The following is a 20,509-nucleotide window of genomic DNA, read 5'->3' as shown; positions in this document are numbered from 1 at the left end:
ACAAAGCACAGACTGAGCCATGATCTGCTGTGTGCAATCACACACATTGGGATCTGTGGGGCTGGCCTGTTTGCACACCTCCATGGGCTGTAATATCTGAGTCCCCCAAAGAGCAGCTTCAATGTCTACTGCAGAAACAAACATCTGCATGGGCCATGGATCACTTGTCTTTGTCAGATAAGACTCTCTTCTGGTAGCACCCATGTCTCACCACTGACTATAAAGGGAGCCCCAGAGTCCAGCTTAGACTTAAGCAACTAACTTTGAATATCCCACCCCCAAAACGATTAATAAATCTAACAATATAAAAGCCAGAGGTGGTGAAGACAGTTGCTTTCCATAAATAGAGCAGGATGCACTTCCATGGGAAGGAAAATGTTGATTGAACATTTTTTCTTTGGGTATACAGACCAAGAAGAGTGTAAGAGTTGATTTGAGAAGCAGAACTCTAACAGAGCCCTGAGACAGTTTTCCATGCGGGTACCAACCTCACAGAAAATATATGCCAACTCTAAAATTCATCTCTATTGTCACAGAGGTGGCAGCAACCAGCTTTACAAACTACAACTTCTTTAGAAATTTAAGCACTTCAAGAATGCCTACTTCCAGAAGGAGATCCCAAGCTCCCCACGTCAAAACATCCCTCCAGCATCCTCTTTGGGGGTTCCAGCAAACCCTCCTTATGGAGCTGAATGCATCCCATACGTATCATGAATGCCTAGCAGAAATAATTCCAATTATTAACCTGGAGGATCATTTAGTTCCCAGGCCACTGGGGCTACAGCACTGGGAAGCAAGAGGGAGCTCCAGTGTGACCCCAGCACGTGGCAACTTATCCAGGCAGCGTGGGCCCGTGGGCTGGAGGAAGACAAGAGCAGGCTGCGACGATGAGAGGGCTGCAGAGGGAAGCAGTTGCGAATGGCCATACAGGGGCCCTATCACAAACCTGGCGTGACAATCACACGTCTCTTAGCAACAGGGCAAAACCACCGTGCATTTAATTAATCCTACCTAGCCAGCAAGGTGAACTGGGTGGGTGGCAATGCTGACACTGCACAGCTAATACAAACGCCGATTTATGCTCTAAGGAATGGAAGAGTATGAAATGCCCAAATTCTTGCAGATTTACTCGAGATTGCAAACTCAACAGATTCCAGTCCCTGGTCAGTACTAAAATCTGGCTTAATTGAGGAAGTGGGATGTATTCAGGATTATGCTAGAACAGTTTAAAGCTGCCTTGATACAGTGAGTAAATTTTATTGTCTTCACATCAGGCACTGACGTTTTCTCTTGGTCTTAAATAGGCCATTTAACATACAAAAGCTCCACAGAATTAAATGGCTTGAAGCTGTCCCGAATGGAAAGCACTTGAATTTGTACCAGTTCCTATTCTCTACTCAGCAGAAGGGGTAGAGACAGACACAGTAAAGAAATCATGTTCCACCTAGAAATCCTTAAAGATAACGTCACATACATGCTTTTCTCTGGGTTATGTACCTTCTCTTCAATTTCTGCAGCTGTTTGTTTAGTGATCTCCAAGTTCTCCACCAACGCTGTGTCTCCTAGGAAGTTCCCAGATGCTGACGACAGCCGAGAAAGCAAGTTGTCCTCTAATGTTTTCAAGGTGATTTTGAATCCGTTCTGTTGCTTCGTGAGATCTGACTGCAAATAATAAATTCAGAAAGTTTTACTCACAACACACGCTGTAAAGTAAGGATTAACCACCTTCACAAAGGAACAGGTTTCTAACTGACAATTGCCGTAGCCAGTATTGCTTACTCCTGATTTCTGCAACCCCTGGGCGTGGACAGAGCTCTGAGGATTAGTCCGTATCAAAGAAACCTTGAGCAGTACAGAAATCACCAGGAGAAGTGAGCTCTTTCACTAGGAACATTAAAATGCTGGAAATTAATCAGGAGGAAAAGACATTCATCCCACACCTCGGACATACATCCTTCATCTTTGTCTCAGAAATATCTATTTATTTGGCTTAAGTCAGCCTGGATAGTCCCTGCTGTTTCTCACTGTTCCTGGTGAACCTCTGTACTTGCCACTACACACTAATACCAGTCATACCAGCAATGAGGACCATGGGGTCAAAACCTGGTGGGAAAAGAAAACCAGCAAGGTCACTTGGGTCCAGAGATGAGCGCAACACATCTCAGGCTCAAAACTGAGGACAAAGTCACAGCCTCACTTGATTGCTGCTCCTGTTTGTATTCTGATGTTGAGATCTCACTGGGACCAGAGGCTTACTGTGCTAGAAGCTCTACATGCAAAGATAAAGTTCCCCTGCCAAAGGGTTTGCAAACTCCGCAGAAAGACCGCCAAGCAGATACAGACCAGTAACAACCATCTTGCCTCACGGGCAAATCTTCTGAATTACGGTGTAAATTCTTGCAATTTCTGTGAGATGCCCCCTCTGTTCTCCCCAGACACTTGTTCCATTTCCCTTTCTCTTGCAGAAATACCAGTCATTAACGCTGTTTGTGGTGGAAACAAAGACTCTCATCTCTCTCCTTTCTGAACTGATCCTCCAGAATAGGCTTTCTCCCATGAAATATGATTGCCCTATTCTATGTGTTTGCTCAGAGAAATGGCATCTTTCCTGGATCTCAGGTATATTATTCCACTACACAGTCCTATTGTGAACACCTATTTTTAGCATTATCACAGAAAATATCCTGCGGGAAAGCTGTGCATCTGATTTGGATGCTGCTAAGATAGAAGCCTGGTGACTGTTCTCTACATAAATGAAGTCAATCGCTAACAGCCTGGTACATAAAACACTACCATGTGACGCACAGTTTTAAATCCTTAGACTGTATTTAAGTGACATGACCAAGAAATTCAAGTAATTTGCAAAAAAAGAGTGTTTTATAGTCCTGCAAAAAGCAGCCAGCTCTATGAAGTAGTAGACATGGAATTGAGAAGTTCTGGGCCATGGCGACTGGCACATGGCAGATTCAGTGCCATAAGCCAAGTGATTTAATGCTCCCAAGACAGTTTTTGGAAAACATACCCACACCTTCCAACCACCCACAGGGTCTGGAAGCACCCCAGAAATGGGAAATGTAACTCTACGTCTCTTCCAGTTCCACGAGGCATAAGGGAGCCAGCAGTATTTCTTCCAGTACCTCAAGGGGGCCTACAAGAAGGATGGGGAGAGGCTGTTCAGTAGGGCCTGTTGTGATAGGACAAGGGGTAATGGTTTTAAAATAGAGGGGGGTAGATTTACATCAGATATTAGGGAAAAAATTTTTACAATGAGGTTGTAGAACACTGGAACAGGTTGTCCAGAGAGGTGGTGAAAGCCCCATCCCTGGAAACATTCAAAGCCAGGTTGGATGAGGCTCTGAGCAACCTGATCTGGTTGGAGATGTCCCTGCTCCTTGCAGGGGGGTTGGACTAGATGACCTTTGAAGGTCCCTTCCAACTCTAACCATTCTACGATTCTATGATTCTATTTGCTCTGTTGTCAGAGGTTTTCAAGCAGATTAACTAACTCTTTCATTAATGAGGCATCTTTCAACATTTGGGCTGAAATTTCATATACTTGCTGCACACACACTTGTTTCCTGTTAATGTCAACCCAAGTATTCAGCAGAGCGTGCACCGAAGCATGCCTTTTGTGGGTATTTCAGCTATAACTGGCTGTTTTTAAAGGTCTGTTCCGCAGGCATTACACACAGCAGTTTGCCCACGGTTGTAAATATTTTACAAATCTTGAAACAGAAAACTAACATGGCTAATTTTGTGTGTTCCTGTCATTCAAGCATAGCATGCCTTGAAAATGACATTTTGCAAGCTATTATTCCAGACCATGAGCTGCAAGCCCTGGAGTTATTAATGAGGACATATGTGATTTTTGCTCCAATAGCTTGTAATCACCGTGCAATTTCTGGAACGCACCCGCAGAAGTGCACACAGTGTTGTATTCCCCACAACACTCTGCACCTGTTGCAGCTTCATCATGCTATTGTTTTCGGCAGTAGCAAGGTCATCATTTCTTATTTCTGCAGCGGAGCTCATTATCTGTTATTTCACAGTTGATATACAACAGCGCTACTTCTGGGAAACAGGTTACTCTGAGCGCCTTCAAAATTCCATTCCATAAAAAAAAAAAAAAAAAAAAAAAAATCCAAAACAAACCAGCAGTTCACCAGAGCTACAGGCCAGTTTTACAAGATTCACCACCAACCCTTTCCTAGCTCAGAAGCCAAACTGTAGCGAGCCACAGCAGCCATCGCTCCCAGTCCTTTCTGCTGGCTTTGTTCTACTATTTTAACACCACAAACCAGAAGAAAAAAAAAAAAAAAAATCCCTGTACTTTCAGTCCACTCCTTCAAAGCACCTTCTTTTCTGAATCTCCCAGTGAGACACATGGTCAGGATAATGCAGTGCTGCAACCAGTTTGCTTCATCTTGCCAGCATTTGCCCATGTGCTGGCTCATAATGCCAGGCATCTGTGTCCATCACCTTCTTGGTGCCTGGAGCTCCATGCAGGGATGGGTTTTCCAAGTGTTGGAGCTGACTGTCCAACAGAGGAGCCTCAACATTGTCCATCACAGCCCAAACATGCAAGGACTTTCACACACATTTTACCTCTGGAATCAGCAACGCAAGACCTCAACTCACAGCCTATTCACCTATAGCTTGGCTCGCAGCTGCAAAAATATTCCTCCTGAGGATGTTCTCAGCAGCAAACGGTCAATGAACTTGAGGTAAAGGCTATTTGAGACATTTCCGTCCAAACAGTGAAGTCTGGTGAAGGTGGGAGATACTTGGAACCAGCCCTGGTAAGACTACAGGGACCACAGGCAGCATCAACAGGACATGGACCACAGTCATCCTTCCAAAAGGAAATTGCAAATGAGATTAATTAAGGGCCAGAGGGTTTGTACTGACCTGACAGGGAAGGTCTCAGGACTTGGCTTTGCTTGCCTTGGCCTAAACTGTTTTCAGCTTCTCTTAGCTGCGACTGTCTCACAGCCAGCTCACTACTGCCTTAACCTGTTTCAGCCTGGCTTTAATTTAGAGCAGTTATTCCAGACAGATTGAGCTGTTTCTAGAAAAGAATACGGCAGCGTGCAAATGTGGTCTCACACCGAACATTCCCTGCAAGAGGAGCACAACCCTGTGACACAGATAAAGATAGCTTCCAAGATGAGAAGGAAGACTGAATAACTGGGAACCAATGAAGAAAAAGATTATGCAAACAGACTATGTTGAGAAAACATTGTTAAAATGTTATTGTTACGAAAATTACATCCTGCACCAATCTGTATCTGCCTAGTGCTTTCTGAAGCGCGACTACAGCCCCATGTGCTCCACAGACGGTGCCTCCCTGGCACTCAGGGATGCATTTCCCTGGTCCTGTGCCCAAACCCTTCTTCCACAACACACACGCCCTGAAGAAGCAGGGACTCCAAAAGATGCGAGCCCTAATTCACATTATTTTCACTGTTTTCTAACACACAGCTCTTTTACAGCACAGGAGGGAAGTGCTGCAGATTTTGAGTCACCAATTTTCAGAGCCTAACTGTGGATTTGTTGACGGCACACGATACTGAATTTGCCTTTCGTATTGTGACAGCAACCATTAACAGCGACGCTGCTGAGGCTAAGAGGAACGGTCCTTAACGTAACAGCAGTTAATGACACCCCGATGCTAATCACCGTCACCCCCCGAGTCCGCTCCAGTGTAAATCAGCAAAGGAAAGCGGCTGTCTGCGGCATTTACAGCCCGGCGCTGAGCGTGTGCAAGGGGTGCCTGGTCAAGACACTTTGGTTCTCTCTCAGTCCCAGCAAGACAGCCATGGCTTACACGTTAAATCAGTTCATTATATATTTTTGATGCCATCTTTTGGCTTGTTAGCACACGAGCCGGGTTAAAACTAAATGCATCATTAAGGCTGCACAGCTAACGTACTTTAGAACCTCATTAAATGAAAAGATTATTACAAAACTAGCCTGGCCTGACTGAACATGCGTAGTAAATTTATTCTTACTCTCAGTAAATATTTAGTATTACACATATTCGTTACGTTGTTAAATGTGCCACTAGAACAAAGGGTTTTCTTTTTAAAATTATCTGGAAACTGAAACCATACTTATTAAAAAGAGAGAGAGAACATTTTAGTCTGTTAGAGACAAGTGGGAGGAAGAACCAGAACAGAAAAATTTCATTACCAGCCATTAAATATTACAATATTTACGGTGCGAATCCTATATCGTAAATGTCTACAATTAAATGAGATTAATCCTACCACCAAAATTAAATCTGTGAAGTCCAGAAAAAAAGCTAATATAATGAGAATCTCAGTTTCCACTTCCAAGAGGAGTAGGAAAAGAGATTCTTACCCAAACTTTGGAGAAAAAAAAAACCCCTTGAAATTGCAGGTTAAGTGTTCCCAAAACACCAAAGACTGAAGAAAAAAATTCCTCAATGTTTGTCACTCAAGGGAAATCTCCTGATTTTATGGCGAGCTCAGCAATCTCTGCAACCTTGCACATGAAATGTTTTTTTGTTTTGTTTTGTAGTAGTAGTACCTTGCAGCATATCTCCCAGCTACTGACCTTGAGCTCCTCCAGGTCAGGCCTCTCCATGTTGACCACTGTGGCGAGCAGCTGGTCCTCCAAGCCATCTCGCGTGACGGTGAAGTTGATGAGGGTGCACTGCGCCTGCAGCTCAGGTGGGAAATGGGGGTTTGCCAGCTTTGTGTGAAGGATGAGACGGAAAGCAGGGTTGAACTCGCACTCCTTGTCCCCGATCTTAATGTACCTGAAAGGAGACCAAAAGGAGCATGAGTGCAGATCTCTTACAGGACGTTTCATCCAAAGACATTTGGTAGTACCATTGGCAAGAATTTGCACTCTTCACACAGAAATCACTGTTAAAGCAAAAAGGATTTTAAATTAGACACACCTGAAATACTCCTGATTTAGGATTAAAACCCTAGACCCTTGCCCCTGAGTTTGCAATCCCATATAATAAGGCTCACACTTTCCAGCAGCAGGATGGCCAGTTCAACCACAAAACCTCACTTGCTTTTTACAGAGGCTATATTTTACCTAAAGCTGGCGTTATATGGAGGAAAATACTCTCAGCATTGAGATTTTAATTAGCTACAGCTAAATTTACCTAGTCTGTTGCCTCAGACCAAGCCAGCTCCCTGGTTGCACTGAGCTTGAACAGTGAAGCCAGGTTCGGGGAGCAGCTGGCTGTCACTCCTGAGAAGTGGTGTCAGCCAGGAAACACCAGCTTTCTTCTGATCTGCATTTCTGACATCAAGTCTAAAACTTACAGAGATCCCAGGAATCAACACAGTCTGAACTCAAGCTTTACAAAGCCCATGGGAACCAGAGGAGAAGAGAAACTGGAAATGCTTTCAGGGATGCAGTTGGGATCAGTGGTGTTATCACAGGAATTTGAATATACTTTCCAGTCAAACATCAGCTCATTAGGTGTCCGTTTGGCCACCTTGAGTGCTTTTACAGCCGTGAAACTGAGGCAGAGAGAGATCACGCAGCACATGGCGGCACCCAAGGACACTGCTGAGAGCCTTCAAAAAACCTCACTTTGGGACTATACCAGCACCTGTCTGCGGGGTCAGGGCTTTAATGTGTCCTGGAAAACATGAAACTCTCAGACTTTCTAGTTTATTTATGACTTATTTTCCCTTTCTTAAGAAATACATGATCTCAAGGAGTTTTGACAGCAGACATACAATCTCTCCAAAGGGGATGACCGAGTTTTTCACTGCAGTGGGGCTCAGGAGTCACGCCACCTCTGCTGTACCCCAGTCTCCACTTTCAAACCTTTCCATCCCCTTCACCTGGGACTGATTCCCTCTGAGATGATCTTTCCTCTCCACCCCTCCATCCTGCAGCTGAACCCACAGCCAGTCAACCATCCTATGATGTTTTCCCACACAAACTTTCTAGACAGCCCACTTTTCCCAGCAGTTCACCTCCTCCTAGGATATTTTAGGCAAGTAAGGAAATAATCCTCAAGGAAGGCGAACGGCAGAGCTTAACAGGCTTTTTGTTATACACCGCACAAAGCCAGAAGCAGGGCTACCCTGCAAGAAGCTGCAGCAGGCACAGCTCACACCCAGCTCCTGCGAGCGGCAAAGCTGCTGGCAGCAGAGACTTTAAAAGCCTGAACAACATGTGTCCTTCTAAAGGCCAACGACTCCACTCTGTGAAATCCAGTCAAACAACATCAAAAGAGTCCCTGAATCAAGTTCAGTGCTGAGCACGAAGTTTTATTTGTTGCCGTTATTAAGAGCACAGACTAGAAATGTGCTGTTTTTATCTTACAGAAAGAAAGAAGGAAGAAGTGAGCTCCTTTGCTGTCCCTCTCATTGACCTCCCCTGGGCTGGAGGGTGACCAGCAGCTGCGATGAAGAACTTGACCTCATTAAGAAACACTGGTATATTCTTAAAGCTCAAACCTGCAGCTGTATTGCTAAGCAGCGAGCAATGTTTGTTAAAATCCACAGTTATTTTTTCTTCACAACAGCAATAGCTATTTTGGTGATAATTCAGTGTCAGGATAACCAATTACAGACACCAAGGTCGCTATACAAAAGGAGAATTACAGGTCTCTCTTTCACATGAGGTTTGATTGACACTGTCCAACAAAATGAAAAAATCCAGGTTTATTTCAAAAGCCATCCTATGACTGAATTACCCATGATTGCCTGATTTAAAATGCCCTCACTTCTGAAGGCAGGATGCCAGCACTGTCGTGTACGAGCACCCACAACTTGATGTCAGGAATAGAAAGCACAACAGCACAAAGAACCCACTCCCCCCATGCTATTAAACCTCCCTGAAGCTCACCTGCCTTTCTTGATCGTTTCTCGCCCTAATAACGGCCCCAAAACTGGATCCACAGATTCCTCTAGGTTTTCAATCAAAACCAGTTCTCCCGCAGCCAGGGCTCGCTCCATCGTATCCAAATACCTGCGGGAAACAAGCATTGGTACCCACCGCAGTGAGGCTGGATGTGGTGCTTTGCAGCAAGGAGGAGATGAGGGGGACAGAGGGGTGCTCCCCACCGCGATGGCAACAGTTGCAAGAGAGAAAGAAGAGTAAGATGGTGTCAACATAGGGTGCAGAAAGTGGCACTGGCAGAGTCTTAGCTGTCCAATAAAGAAAATCAGGTCTCAGACTTTCAAAGGACAAGCAAAAATAACTGTGTCGCCTTTCCAAAAAAAAAAAAAAAAAAAAAAAAAGAGAAGTCATTTTTAGCCAATACTTTGTTTTCCCCAGAACTCTCTGGTGCAGTTATAATCTTCCATAACAGCAGGGATGTAAAGCAAGTTTCAGCTCCTTTTTGCCCAGAGTTCAGGGTCATGTTTAGGACTGTTTCTTTCCTCACAAGGGAACTGGACCCCTTTGCCCAGTGCCTAACTGTGGAACAGGGATGCTCTGCACTGGGATGCTTTGTATCAGGAAGGGCAGGGTCAAGCGCTTGTGCTCTCTCCTTCAGGGCTGCTCTGCACTTCACATAACTTCTCTACAAAGAGGATAAAAGGGCCCTGCGCAGGCGGTGAGGATGCTCTGGGCACCGTTACACCACTGCTGTTGCACTGAATCACTCCAATTAACTCCATTGGCTAAAATTTAGGTTCCTTGTGTAACCTAGAGAGTTTGGGACCTCAAGAGGTAATAGAAAGATCTAAGAAGTTCAGAGTGACCTTTAGGTCCAACCTTTAAAGGAACATGTTGACACAACACAAACTCCATCTTTGATCAGCAGCCCCCTTTTTTTCAGAGTCCAGGAATATTTTATACAAAGAAACAGTCCGAGAGAAGGACAGATGCTAATTCCAAAGCTGCTCAAATGGCCCTTTCCTGACGGAGACAGGGGCACGCGTTTAAATCTCTTAAAGCAGTTGAAAGCAAAGCAGCACCATTTCCCAGATGATGAAACACTCCCTTATTTACTGTAAGGGGGCAGTGAACGATGCTTTCAGCCCTGAGACATCACAGCAGCACACTGACCTCCCCTCTTGGAGTACCTGCCAGTCTGGTGTGTGTGGCCAGTGGAAAAACAGATGCTACATTTGCACAGCGAGCTGTAATGGCAGCACATGAATGTTCCATCCCAGAGGTTTGCATTTAGGTGCCTCCTCCAAGATCTTTACTTTTTCACAGACTGCTCTGAATAACTCCAAGGCATGGTGACCAGGTGGCCAGGAAACAGAAATTGCTCTAATGAAAAATAAGCTGTATTTTCATCCCACACAAGATCAATTTTAAATACTACTTGTTATTTTCTATGAGGAAAGCAGAGGAGGCACCAGCAAAACAACCTGAGTGACCCCATGACATCTCCAAATAGAGATGAATTTGCAAGCACCAAGCTTGGGTCACTCTTACCTGTTGCCAATGCTTTGCTCTGTATAAAAAAAAAAATAATCTCTCATATCTATGCAGGGATTTGACTCTGAGTGTGCTCCATCTCAGCTGAAACTCCTCGCTAATGGGTAGAAATAGGTGCAAACTGAGATAGCAGACCTGTCTGCATGCTGACTGGAGATAAGAGCCAGGAGTGGAAAAGCCTTCCCATAAAAGATTTTGGGAGATCCATACAGAGGTGCTGCAATGACAACCTCCTACTTGTGCCAGGGTGGGAGCACAGTTAGCCAGCTGGCCTTCAGGGCATAGTGACCGTCATGGCAGCCTCACTCTCCGTGCCCAGGCCCTCTTCTCTTCTTCCGAGGTGTAGGAAGCCCTACTCACCCTCCTGGGTGAAACTGAGTCAGGATACGGCACAGAAGACAAGCCCAACGGAGGATGCCATGGTCTTACATGTAGCTCGGCCTCCAGCACACAGCTCTCCCCATTCTCAATTTCAGAGGGGTTTCTATGGAAACTGAGCCAAGCACTAAACAGACCTTCTATTTAATGAGAAATCTCTATTATTTTGGTAATGAATAAACAGCTAATGCACAAATACATTGAGGAAAACTCTCAAATGTAAGTGGCTCAGATGGTTGCAGTTAAACATATGCTGTTCAAACATGACAGGCAGACAACCATTAAGAGGCATTATTATGTGACAAGGCTGATGTTTACCCCTTCTGCCCGATTCGGATCACTCGGAGGCCTTCGCCGTACTTTGTTTTGATCCATTTGATACCCTGCAGCTGGGGATCCACCATGAGGGGCCAGCGCTCGCAGTTGGTGAGGATGGTGGCGTTCTCAGTGGACATCCGGTCAGCGGGCAGGCCCTCGTTCTGCCACGCCGCCACGTCAGCGTCGTCTGTCAGCAGGCCCACAGGGTCGAGGGATGGAGTCGCAGGGATCGGCACCTGGGAGGAAAGGAGAAACGCTTCCTAGGGAATCGGCAAAGAGCAGCAAGTGCGACTTGTGACCTGCACGACAAGATGAGCAAGGAGAACACCTCAAGAAAATTTAGCTTAATTAACAACTGATAACTCATATTTATCAGTAGTTCCCCATTCTACAGGGTAGTTTTGATCCAGTATTAAGTGTTTCCCAGTCCTACTGTGAATGAATGCAAATTACGCAAGCACCCCAAAGGTTTTTGCCAGCAGAGCGCAAAGCACCCTAAACAGCCCCAGCCCAGCAGTTTCAGATCACACGCTGCCACGTACGAGCTCTCCGAGATGACAGCTTGGAAAAACATAATTAACACCCTCATAAGCCTGCTGTTGTGTTGTAAAACAGCGTTAGCAATTCCAGAAACGCTTCTCTGACATGGGAGGCCATTTCTGGGTGTGACAACCAGAAAGTTATCTGTGCCAGTTATCTGAGCAGAATGGGCCTTTAGTTTTCCATCAGAAATACAGGCACTTCCTTGAAAATTCTACACAAGCCATTTTTGGAACAATATTGCCTTTCATAACTAAATTTTTGGCTTAGTATTAAGAAAAACAGAAAGATTTTTTTTTCCTTTCTCATCCTAAGGAACTTGCTGGTTTTCTTAGAATTATGATTTGGGCATCGCTGCCTAGTTGTGACCTTATTTAAAAGTTTCTTGGCGTTTCATCAGGATTTATAACATCTAGTGACTGTACTGATGTGTAAAAGCTCCATCCTACAGGAGACTGAGCACTTGTATTTACTGATGTATGAGAGGACTTAGTAAAAAATCAGTGAAATATTAAACAAATTTGAAGCACGACAGTCTCCATCTGGTCCAAACAGCAAGACATGAGTGAAACCAGCTGAGAGGCATGGCCAGCATGAACAGAGCTTGCATTCAGTGTGAAGAACCACCTGGAGTTTTTCCAAGCCTACCAGAGAGCTGGCAGTGAGCTCTGTCTGCTCCAAGTAATCCCCTCTCCATACTATCTCCCTCCTCCTAGGCCATCCCTGACTCCTGGTTAAACCTGCACAGCATTGGCACTGGCCTGCACGTTTGAGTTGCTGCACCAGGGATTTTCCTCTGTACGTGGAGGAATTGCGTCACTTGCATGCAGCAAGGACACAAAAACATCTTCCCCAGGGAAGAGTAAATCAAGCGTCACTGCATCCTGCTCCTCAGTCCAACTCAGTGGGGACTCATGGATGCCCCTCATTTGAAGGGTCCCCTGTGGACATCAGAACTTATGGCCATGTTGATTCCAGTAACAATTGCTTTTCAAAGAAATCAGGGCTTACTTTTAGCTGGTGCAAATATGGCTTCCACATTCCATCCAGGAGGTCTTGACGGTATTTCTTGGTGAAGTACCCCAGGTAGGAGACGAAGGCTGTAATCAGCAAGACATCTCCACACAAGGTGCTCTGTTGCTGTTTGAAGTCCTTCACCACTTCAGCCCATCTCACGTTCTCAGAGGCGAGTCCCCCAACCTACAATTTCCCAAGTCAAATTGATCATTACAGTGGTTCTTTAAGCAATACCTCAGGATCTGGCCACGTCCATACCTTGCTCCTAACCCCAACTGTCATTTGCTAAAGTTTAAAACCTGAGGATGTGAAATATTCAGTAGTTATTTTGCTAACTCCTCCCTCACCATCTCATTCAGTGAGAGGCAGTCCATCAGCTGTTAATTGTCTTAATGACTTTTTTTGCCTCAGTCTTTACTGTCAAGTGCTCTAGCCATGCTGCCCAAGTGTCAGAAGGCAAAGGCAGGGACTGGGAGGATGAAGAACCACCCACTGTAGCAGAAGATTCCATATAAGTGGAATGCATCCTTCAGGTTCACAAGCCAGAAAAACCCAAAACAGTTTTAAATTGGCCTCATATGTACCCTCCAGATGCTTTTATAAGAACAGCCAGTATTTTCTAGAGAATGTGCTCTGCTTGGCTAAGCAAAAGAAGTCGCTCTAGTCCCCCTTTGAAACACACAACCACAGAAACATCTCTACTGGGCCAGACCCAAGGTCTGCCTCTTGTCTGCTGACAGCAACCCTTACCAGATGGCTTGGGAAGACTACAAAAATGAGCATCTGATAATAGTTCCTGACACAATCTCCCAGCTTCCCACAACTGGAGGTTTAAGGACCCTCTGAAACAGAGCTTATATCTTTGTGCTTAATAGCCACTGAAGATTTTTTTCCTTCATGACCGAGTCTAAGCTGCCGTGGATACCACCCAACATTTTGGCATCTACAACATCTTGTGACCATGAGATACATAGTTTACCTAGGCTTTCTGTAAGAAAAGTACATTCTTTTTTGTGCTGTCTGACCTTTTCAATTGCTAAAACCCGTTCACACAGTGGAAAAACAGCGAACAATTACGCTCGTGTCACCTTCGCCATACCACTCATGATTTCAAGCCCTTGATACCCCCTCTGCTGTCTCCTTTTGAGGTTGAAGAGCTTTAGCCTATTCAATAATTCCTCACACAGAAGCAGCCTTTTGATTGTCCTTGCAATCTTTATCTTTACCGAATGATGTAATCTCTGTTATCCGGTTTCTTTTCATTCTTACCTTCTCTGCACCATTTCCCATTCTACTGCATCCTTTGAGGTACAGCAGAGGGGGCGGGGGGTACAGCCGCACATTCAAGATTTATTTAGAATGTATTTATAGAGTGAGATTGTGATTTTTCTCTGTTTTGTTCTCTCTTATTTTCCTAATAAAACTTAACATTCAATTTCAGCTTAGGTTTTTGGTTTGTTGAGGGTTTTTATGCCTCTGGGAGCACAGAGCTCACATACTCACAGAACTCTTAACTCCATCATTTCATTCCTGAACGATAACAACTAGCTCAGCATCACTTACAGGGCATGTAAAGCAAAAAAACCTAATTTTTCCAATATGCATTACTTTACATTTATCTACCGGGCATTTCATACCTCCATCATTTGGTACCATTTTTACAATTCTATACAGACAGTCTGCATCATTACTGTATTCACATTAATGAGAAACCGTGCGACCTGCTTACACACCACCTCATCCAGATCATTTATTATTACTCAGATGAATAAAAGAACTAACAGACACCTGCAATAATAGCTCTGATGGCCTTTCTGCCTTGACAAATCTGCCTCTGAAACAGTGACAACTACTTTCTGGGCAGTCTGACTCCTGCCAAGAGCAGAAAGAGAGGCCGCAGATTTTCTTTGACCCATTCAACCTCAGAGTTGTCCCTACACCTGTTCCAGCTGAGTTACTCTCTCAGGAACATGAACCATCCTGCTCGCAAAGCTGCAGAAAGGGTTTCCCCAGTGCCTTTTGCTGATTTCAACACGTGCTAGTCTTGCTAGAAAGCCTACTCTTGATATTATTTGCACCACATCTGCCTTTCCTAGCGTTACATGATGCGTAGGGCAAAGCCTGAACAAATAGATTGAAGTGGTCCTCACCGGTTGCTGGCAATGTGCTCCTGGTTTAGAAACAAACAATCTGGTTTAAACCCATAGTCACGTATCCGCGCCTTGCATTACTGAATTCAATCTCATTCCTATAGTTCCCATATCCAGATCATCCAGTTATTTCAACTGCAATTGTGCTTCCTCTTTATTTGTGGACATTCCCATTTCTATGTTCTCAGCCTTATAGGTCTGTCTTATCATGTACACCCACAATCATTAAAGTGGAGCATATGAAGATTGGAAAATATTACAGATCAGGTAGCATGGGATACACCTGCCCTGTTCCTCTTCTCTTCTGGATATCTGCTGGAGTCCAGCTGAAGCTGGACAGACCATGGTCTCAGCGGTTCTTATGTAATTCTCCTTGTTGAAAAAAAAAGCAAAGCACCACTTTTAAATTATTGATTACTTTTAAGGATCATACCTAAATTATCCTTAATCTCAGCTCCAGTAACAGTGCATAGAAATCCACTTCCTCCACCTTTCCTTTGTAATTTTTATAGACGAAGTACCTATAGGTCTTTCCTCCAGCCTCCTTGAGGTCAATTCTCATACTACTCCCATAGCCTCTAAGACCAAGACATCTTTAATACTTGTAGACTCTCTACATACTCCTAATTAATTTCTTGAGGTTATTTTTTATCCACTTAGGTCCTAGGGGACTTGTCTTCTCCTTTGCATGGGTCAGACAGTACTGACAGGTTCAGTATCTTAAAAAAATCCCAAGTGCCTTTCACCTCAGATCTTAGAAGTCACTGAAATTCTTTTTATTTAACAAGTAGCAAATTGAAAGCCATCCATTTCATTACATTTAGGTCTTTGATAACGAGGGATAGTGAACAATCATTCCCTATTCACCCTCTGCATACCATTCAGGATTTTATAGGCTTCTGTCACATCCATCCGTACATTGTTTCTTTTCCAAAATTAAGAGTACAAATCTATTTCCTCTCTTCACATATGGAAGCTGGTACACACTTTGTACCTTTTCTAGGTCACCCACAGCCTTCTGAGATACAGTAACCCAACTGTGTTGGGCATGCAAGACGCAGATATGCCATAGATCCGATACGATCGTTTAACTTCCGCTTCCTGATTTTTTCCTACCAATTCCTGATATTCAATTCGCTTTTCTTCCTCCAGTTGAGTACCATGCTGCTGTTTCTGAGAACTCTGCAATAACTCCAAGAGCTCTTCTGTATGTGATAACAGTGTAATTAGGACCTATCAATGTAAATGCATGATTACAGTTTGTTTTCCCTGCATGCATTATTTCGCATTTGTCATCACTAAATTTCATCTGCCACATTAGCACACATCCACTCCCAGATCCCATCCATCAGCCACCCTCCCTTTCCTGCCGCATTCCCTGTCCCCTGGATCCTGGAACATCCTCCCTAGGTTATCTAAAGTTCACAGGATGCCAAACTAAAACTAAGGCACTGTAAAAGTCTGGCTTGCCTTCACCCCCCTGTTTTGTTTTTCAATCCAAAGCAACACTATCTGTGTTCAGTTAGGTGTACTCTTCGTACAACCTCAAATATATTTATTTCAAAGCCCGGGAATGTATTGCTGCCCACAGTCACACAGGTGACATGTCTTGAATGTCAAATAAATTGCACATCAGTGAGGGCTGCCAGGATCTATTCCTAGATCAAAGCCAGAGATGACACAGAAGACCGTGTGCATTGTACAACAGTAAATTGGGATGCACGTAGTTCCTTGCGTACACTGCAAATGTGATCCATTTTTGACAGCAGTTGTAGTAAGCCATGCTTTCGAACCAGGCCGTTAAAGACAGCTAGTGTAACTGGCACTGACAGAACTTGTTCTTGTCTGCATTTACAGCAGACTGTTCAGAGCTCCCTCAGCTATGATGCCTGGCAGCAGCTCTGTCCTGCACCCAGCCAAGGCACACAGGGCTTCAAGGAACCCAGCGGAGTCTCAATGCAAGGTGTTCCCAGTCCATGGGGTGGAGAGGAGATATCACCAACATGGCCTGGGACTTGGTGTCCCTGCTCCGCCCAGCATTGCTCTCCATCTCATGGCAAGCATGGTAAGATTTTGCTACTAAACAAAAGCTCATCTAAGTGAAAACAGACTCTTTATTAAACCACTATACAAACACTGCCGTTTGAATGCCAGCTACAGGCAGAGACAGCTGATTTCCCAGAGACTGAGTGCTTCTCTTCTCTTCTCCCACAAACCTGCATTGAACTCTACTAATTTCCACCAGAAGAAATAATCCTGACTCAGACTTTTAAATCATCCCTGATCCTAATAATACCCACTGTTTTCCATGTTTCCATATATCCCACTATGTTTTCCACATAATTCACAGTAAGCAGAGCACCCTGATAGCTGTGCATCGCTGGGTGCTGCAGCACCCTGACAGCATGAGAAGCCACAGTTACTTTTCTCTCTTTGCAACAGGGCTGGCAAGAGCCACGTTCTCCCCCGTTAAAGCCCAAGGGATGTTCAATTCAGGATTTTGGTTCCACATATCGGTTTGAGCCAACAGACTGTGTTCATCTCCTACGTGAAATGTGAACAAGTATTGCTTTTAAGCCGGTGCAGACCCTGAGCCTGCGAGCAGTCTCCATTAAAGAGTAAGGTGATGAACACACTTAAAAGCAAATATATTCCTGCTGCTTTGCTGAGATTCTACTGCCTGTGACAAACCCAGTGCTATCGGACCACAGACAGATGCACACACCATCGCAAAAACCTCAACTGCAACCAAAGAGTTTTAGAAAAACTTAATTCCAATGTTTTATCTTGATTTCAGAATCAAAACACTTTCCTTTAAAATAAATTATTGAACATACATCATATGACAATCTATCACCTTAAAATATTTGCTCCTTTTGTTTTACAAGGACAGTTTCGTTAAAACAGCTAAGCCAAAAAACCTGCCCCAAAATCCCACAAGTTTTCCTTACCGCAGTATCACAGTTGTACCTGAATGAAGATTCAGGTTTTTAAGCCAAGAATTCACATGCTAAACATGCACCTTTAATAAATCACGTTGCTTGTTACAGTGCTACTAATTGATGTGAAATTTAGCTGTATTCAGTGTAAAACATACACACGTATTTATATGAAAAGAACTGAAACCATCGTTTCTATATTTCTTTTTCATGAAGCATTTCCTTCTTGTATTTTGTGTTTACTGACTCCTACACGACTCGGAGCCGCAATCTACCTCCACATCATGTTAAACGGGATTTTGTTCGGCTGTGGAAAGCCGCAGGGAAACGCTCATCCTGCAGACTCTCCCCAGAAACATCAACGGCTCTTTCAAATGAAAAAGCTACTTTCCTGTTTTAATTAAAGGTTTTGGAAGCATTCATTGAGATTTAACCTGAAGAACATGAAAGCACAAATCTCCTACAGCGGTTGCATAAAAGAGATCTAAATCGGTGTAGGAAGGGACTCATCTCCTGTTTGTCTTTGACCCCTTATATCTGAGCACATCGCAGTCCTGCCTGCACTTGTGTACAGCAGTTTTCCAAGGCAGGCACACAGAGATGAAAGATGAAGGTTTTTTTACAAGTTTCCCAGCACCCGAGCATGCAGCAGGTGAATGCTGCAGGTTTTGGGAGCACGGTGATGCCCCACTAAATGCAGGCTTTTTGGTGTGCCCATGAAAACTCCCTGAAACCCAAACAGCTCTGAAAACCCTTGCTAAGGCCATTTGCTGAAGGTCACCTGAGAAGGTTTGAGAGCATGAAATGGAGAATTGAGCACAACTCTCCGTGTTCAAAGGAAAAAGCTTAACCATTCGGTATCTTTTTATCTTTATGACTGTACGCTATAATGGGATAGACACAAACAGACACTTTACATACAAATTACAGCCCAACACAGCCACGAGCTAGTAAAACAAGCAGAGAAACCTGCATCCAGCATCACTTCTAGAAATACCTTTGTATTCTACCTAGCTGCCACCAGCCCCAGCCCTCAAGAAGATAGACTGAGACCTGCCTCCATCCCTGAATACATGCAGACCGGGCAGGACACTCTCCTGGAGATACACCACCATCTCTTGGAAAAGAGAGTGGCTGAACACAGCATCTGCACTGCTCCTGGGAGGAAGGGCAGCCCAGCAGCCTTTCTTTCAGAGCTGTTACAAGACCAGGCTGCATGGCTGCACATTTCAGCGAGTTTTGCCAGGTCTCAGGCAGGAGCTATATGCCAAGAGCTTCAGCAGCAGCAGTGTGGGAGTGCACTGCCTAAGTCTGTACCCACAGAAGCCTCTACCTCTACCTGCATCTTCCCTGAAGGTCTAGTGAGTCAGGTATTTTAAAAGCATTAAAAAATTGAGGTTTTCCACTAAGACAACGTCAATGCTGCCTTCATGTGTTAGAGGGTGAGCTTGATGCAGCAGAGGCAGCTGCTAGAACCAGCTCCAACTCCATCGCCTGCCAGGGCAGAGCTCAAGCACAGGACTATCTCCTGCAGCCCTGTTTCCTTGCTTGGAGGAAGAACTGGCTCGCTCCACGCCAACAGCCAGTGCACAAGGCAAAACGCAAAGCGTTAAGGGCAACGGCGGCCCTGGATGTGAGCTGGGGCTCTGGCTAACAGGACGGTGTGAACAGAAGCCATTATCTCCAAGTCTCTTACCTGTGAAGCAGCGAGAAGGGCATTGCCCTGCACAGAACTAGGCGGCTGCGTATTTTGAAGGTACAACAGACCACAATGCAGACCGATGGGGTTAACTGTTGACTTTTTGTCACTTCAAAACCTGCAAAGCTACTTGCGTATTCCATATTTGTTTTTATGATACAATTTTTGAGTCATATAGTTTGGGCCATCGGTACTCGATCATGCACTTCAGTAACAAAAAAGAGATGAGAGCTGTGGAGAGAGTATATCCAGCCACTCTAAATAAGCGCAGTGCCTACCCTGATGTATGGAAACAGGCAATGTAAATTCATTTTCATTAGTGAAACTTGCTGCAGCGCAGGAAATGTATTCCAAAAAAAATTAGAGGATGTAGCATACTGTGTGCACATGGCTCGCATCTCAGCAGCACCTGATACCTCCCATTCATGCCGTCAGAGTCGCATCTGCTGACACTCACCAGTCGATTTGCAAGAGCGATGGTACACGCTGTAACTTCAGCTTCTTGCTGACATTTGAGTTTGTCTGAAGTGGCCTTCTCAAACTTGGCTGTGAGCTTTCCCAGGTTCTCGTTGAGGCGCTGCACATGAAAAAAAAAAAAAAAAAAAAAAAAAAAAAAGAGAAAATAGCAGCACAGTTTTAAGGAAAACTCTTCTACAGAGACGATTCACCCTGAGGGCAGGGCGATGAGCGGGGCAGCTAAGAAAACAGAATTTTATATTTCCTGATGCTGCAGCCCCTTGGTCTCAGTCCAGTCCTTGAGGCTCTGCTGATTCACCAAGTTGTGCTCAAATTCCCCAGGGGCTCCTTGAGCAGCTGGAGGTATGCTGACCCATCTCAAAGCCATACCTCCTGCATCCTGCTTCTAGAAGGGAATATAACAAATCAGTCAAAGCTGTTCTGGCTCTAAAGCTCCCTGAGGGTTGCCATGGGACAACTCCCACAGAGAAGCCCAGCTAGCGCTAGGTGAGACCACCTCAGGTGGGCTGCAAAGTGCTTCAGTGGTGGGAAGGGGCAGAAAGGGCCCAAATCACCTGGAGAAAAAGAAAAAGAGCCCTTTGCTTGGACAGAAC

The 20,509-nt window shown here is 44.6% G+C and overlaps 1 protein-coding gene across 1 annotated transcript in view; it reads right to left on the bottom strand.

Annotated features, from left to right (window-relative positions):
- The window catches only part of DNAH9 (dynein axonemal heavy chain 9), a 169,583-nt gene that overhangs the window by 55,845 nt on the left and 93,229 nt on the right, over nucleotides 1-20,509 (bottom strand). The window contains exons 51-56 of the mRNA XM_086762087.1: nucleotides 19,897-20,016; nucleotides 12,646-12,834; nucleotides 11,095-11,330; nucleotides 8,851-8,973; nucleotides 6,580-6,784; nucleotides 1,498-1,662 (exon numbers count right to left, since the gene is read on the bottom strand). Coding sequence (XP_086618213.1) covers nucleotides 1,498-1,662; nucleotides 6,580-6,784; nucleotides 8,851-8,973; nucleotides 11,095-11,330; nucleotides 12,646-12,834; nucleotides 19,897-20,016 — 1,038 coding nt within the window. The remainder of the gene's footprint in view (nucleotides 1-1,497; nucleotides 1,663-6,579; nucleotides 6,785-8,850; nucleotides 8,974-11,094; nucleotides 11,331-12,645; nucleotides 12,835-19,896; nucleotides 20,017-20,509) is intronic.

Source organism: Chlamydotis macqueenii, chromosome 18, assembly GCF_036417535.1.
Source record: "Chlamydotis macqueenii isolate bChlMac1 chromosome 18, bChlMac1.mat, whole genome shotgun sequence".
Classification (NCBI taxonomy): domain Eukaryota; kingdom Metazoa; phylum Chordata; class Aves; order Otidiformes; family Otididae; genus Chlamydotis; species Chlamydotis macqueenii.
The sequence above is the reverse complement of the archived record's forward strand: the minus strand, read 5'-3'. Positions and strand labels throughout refer to the sequence as shown.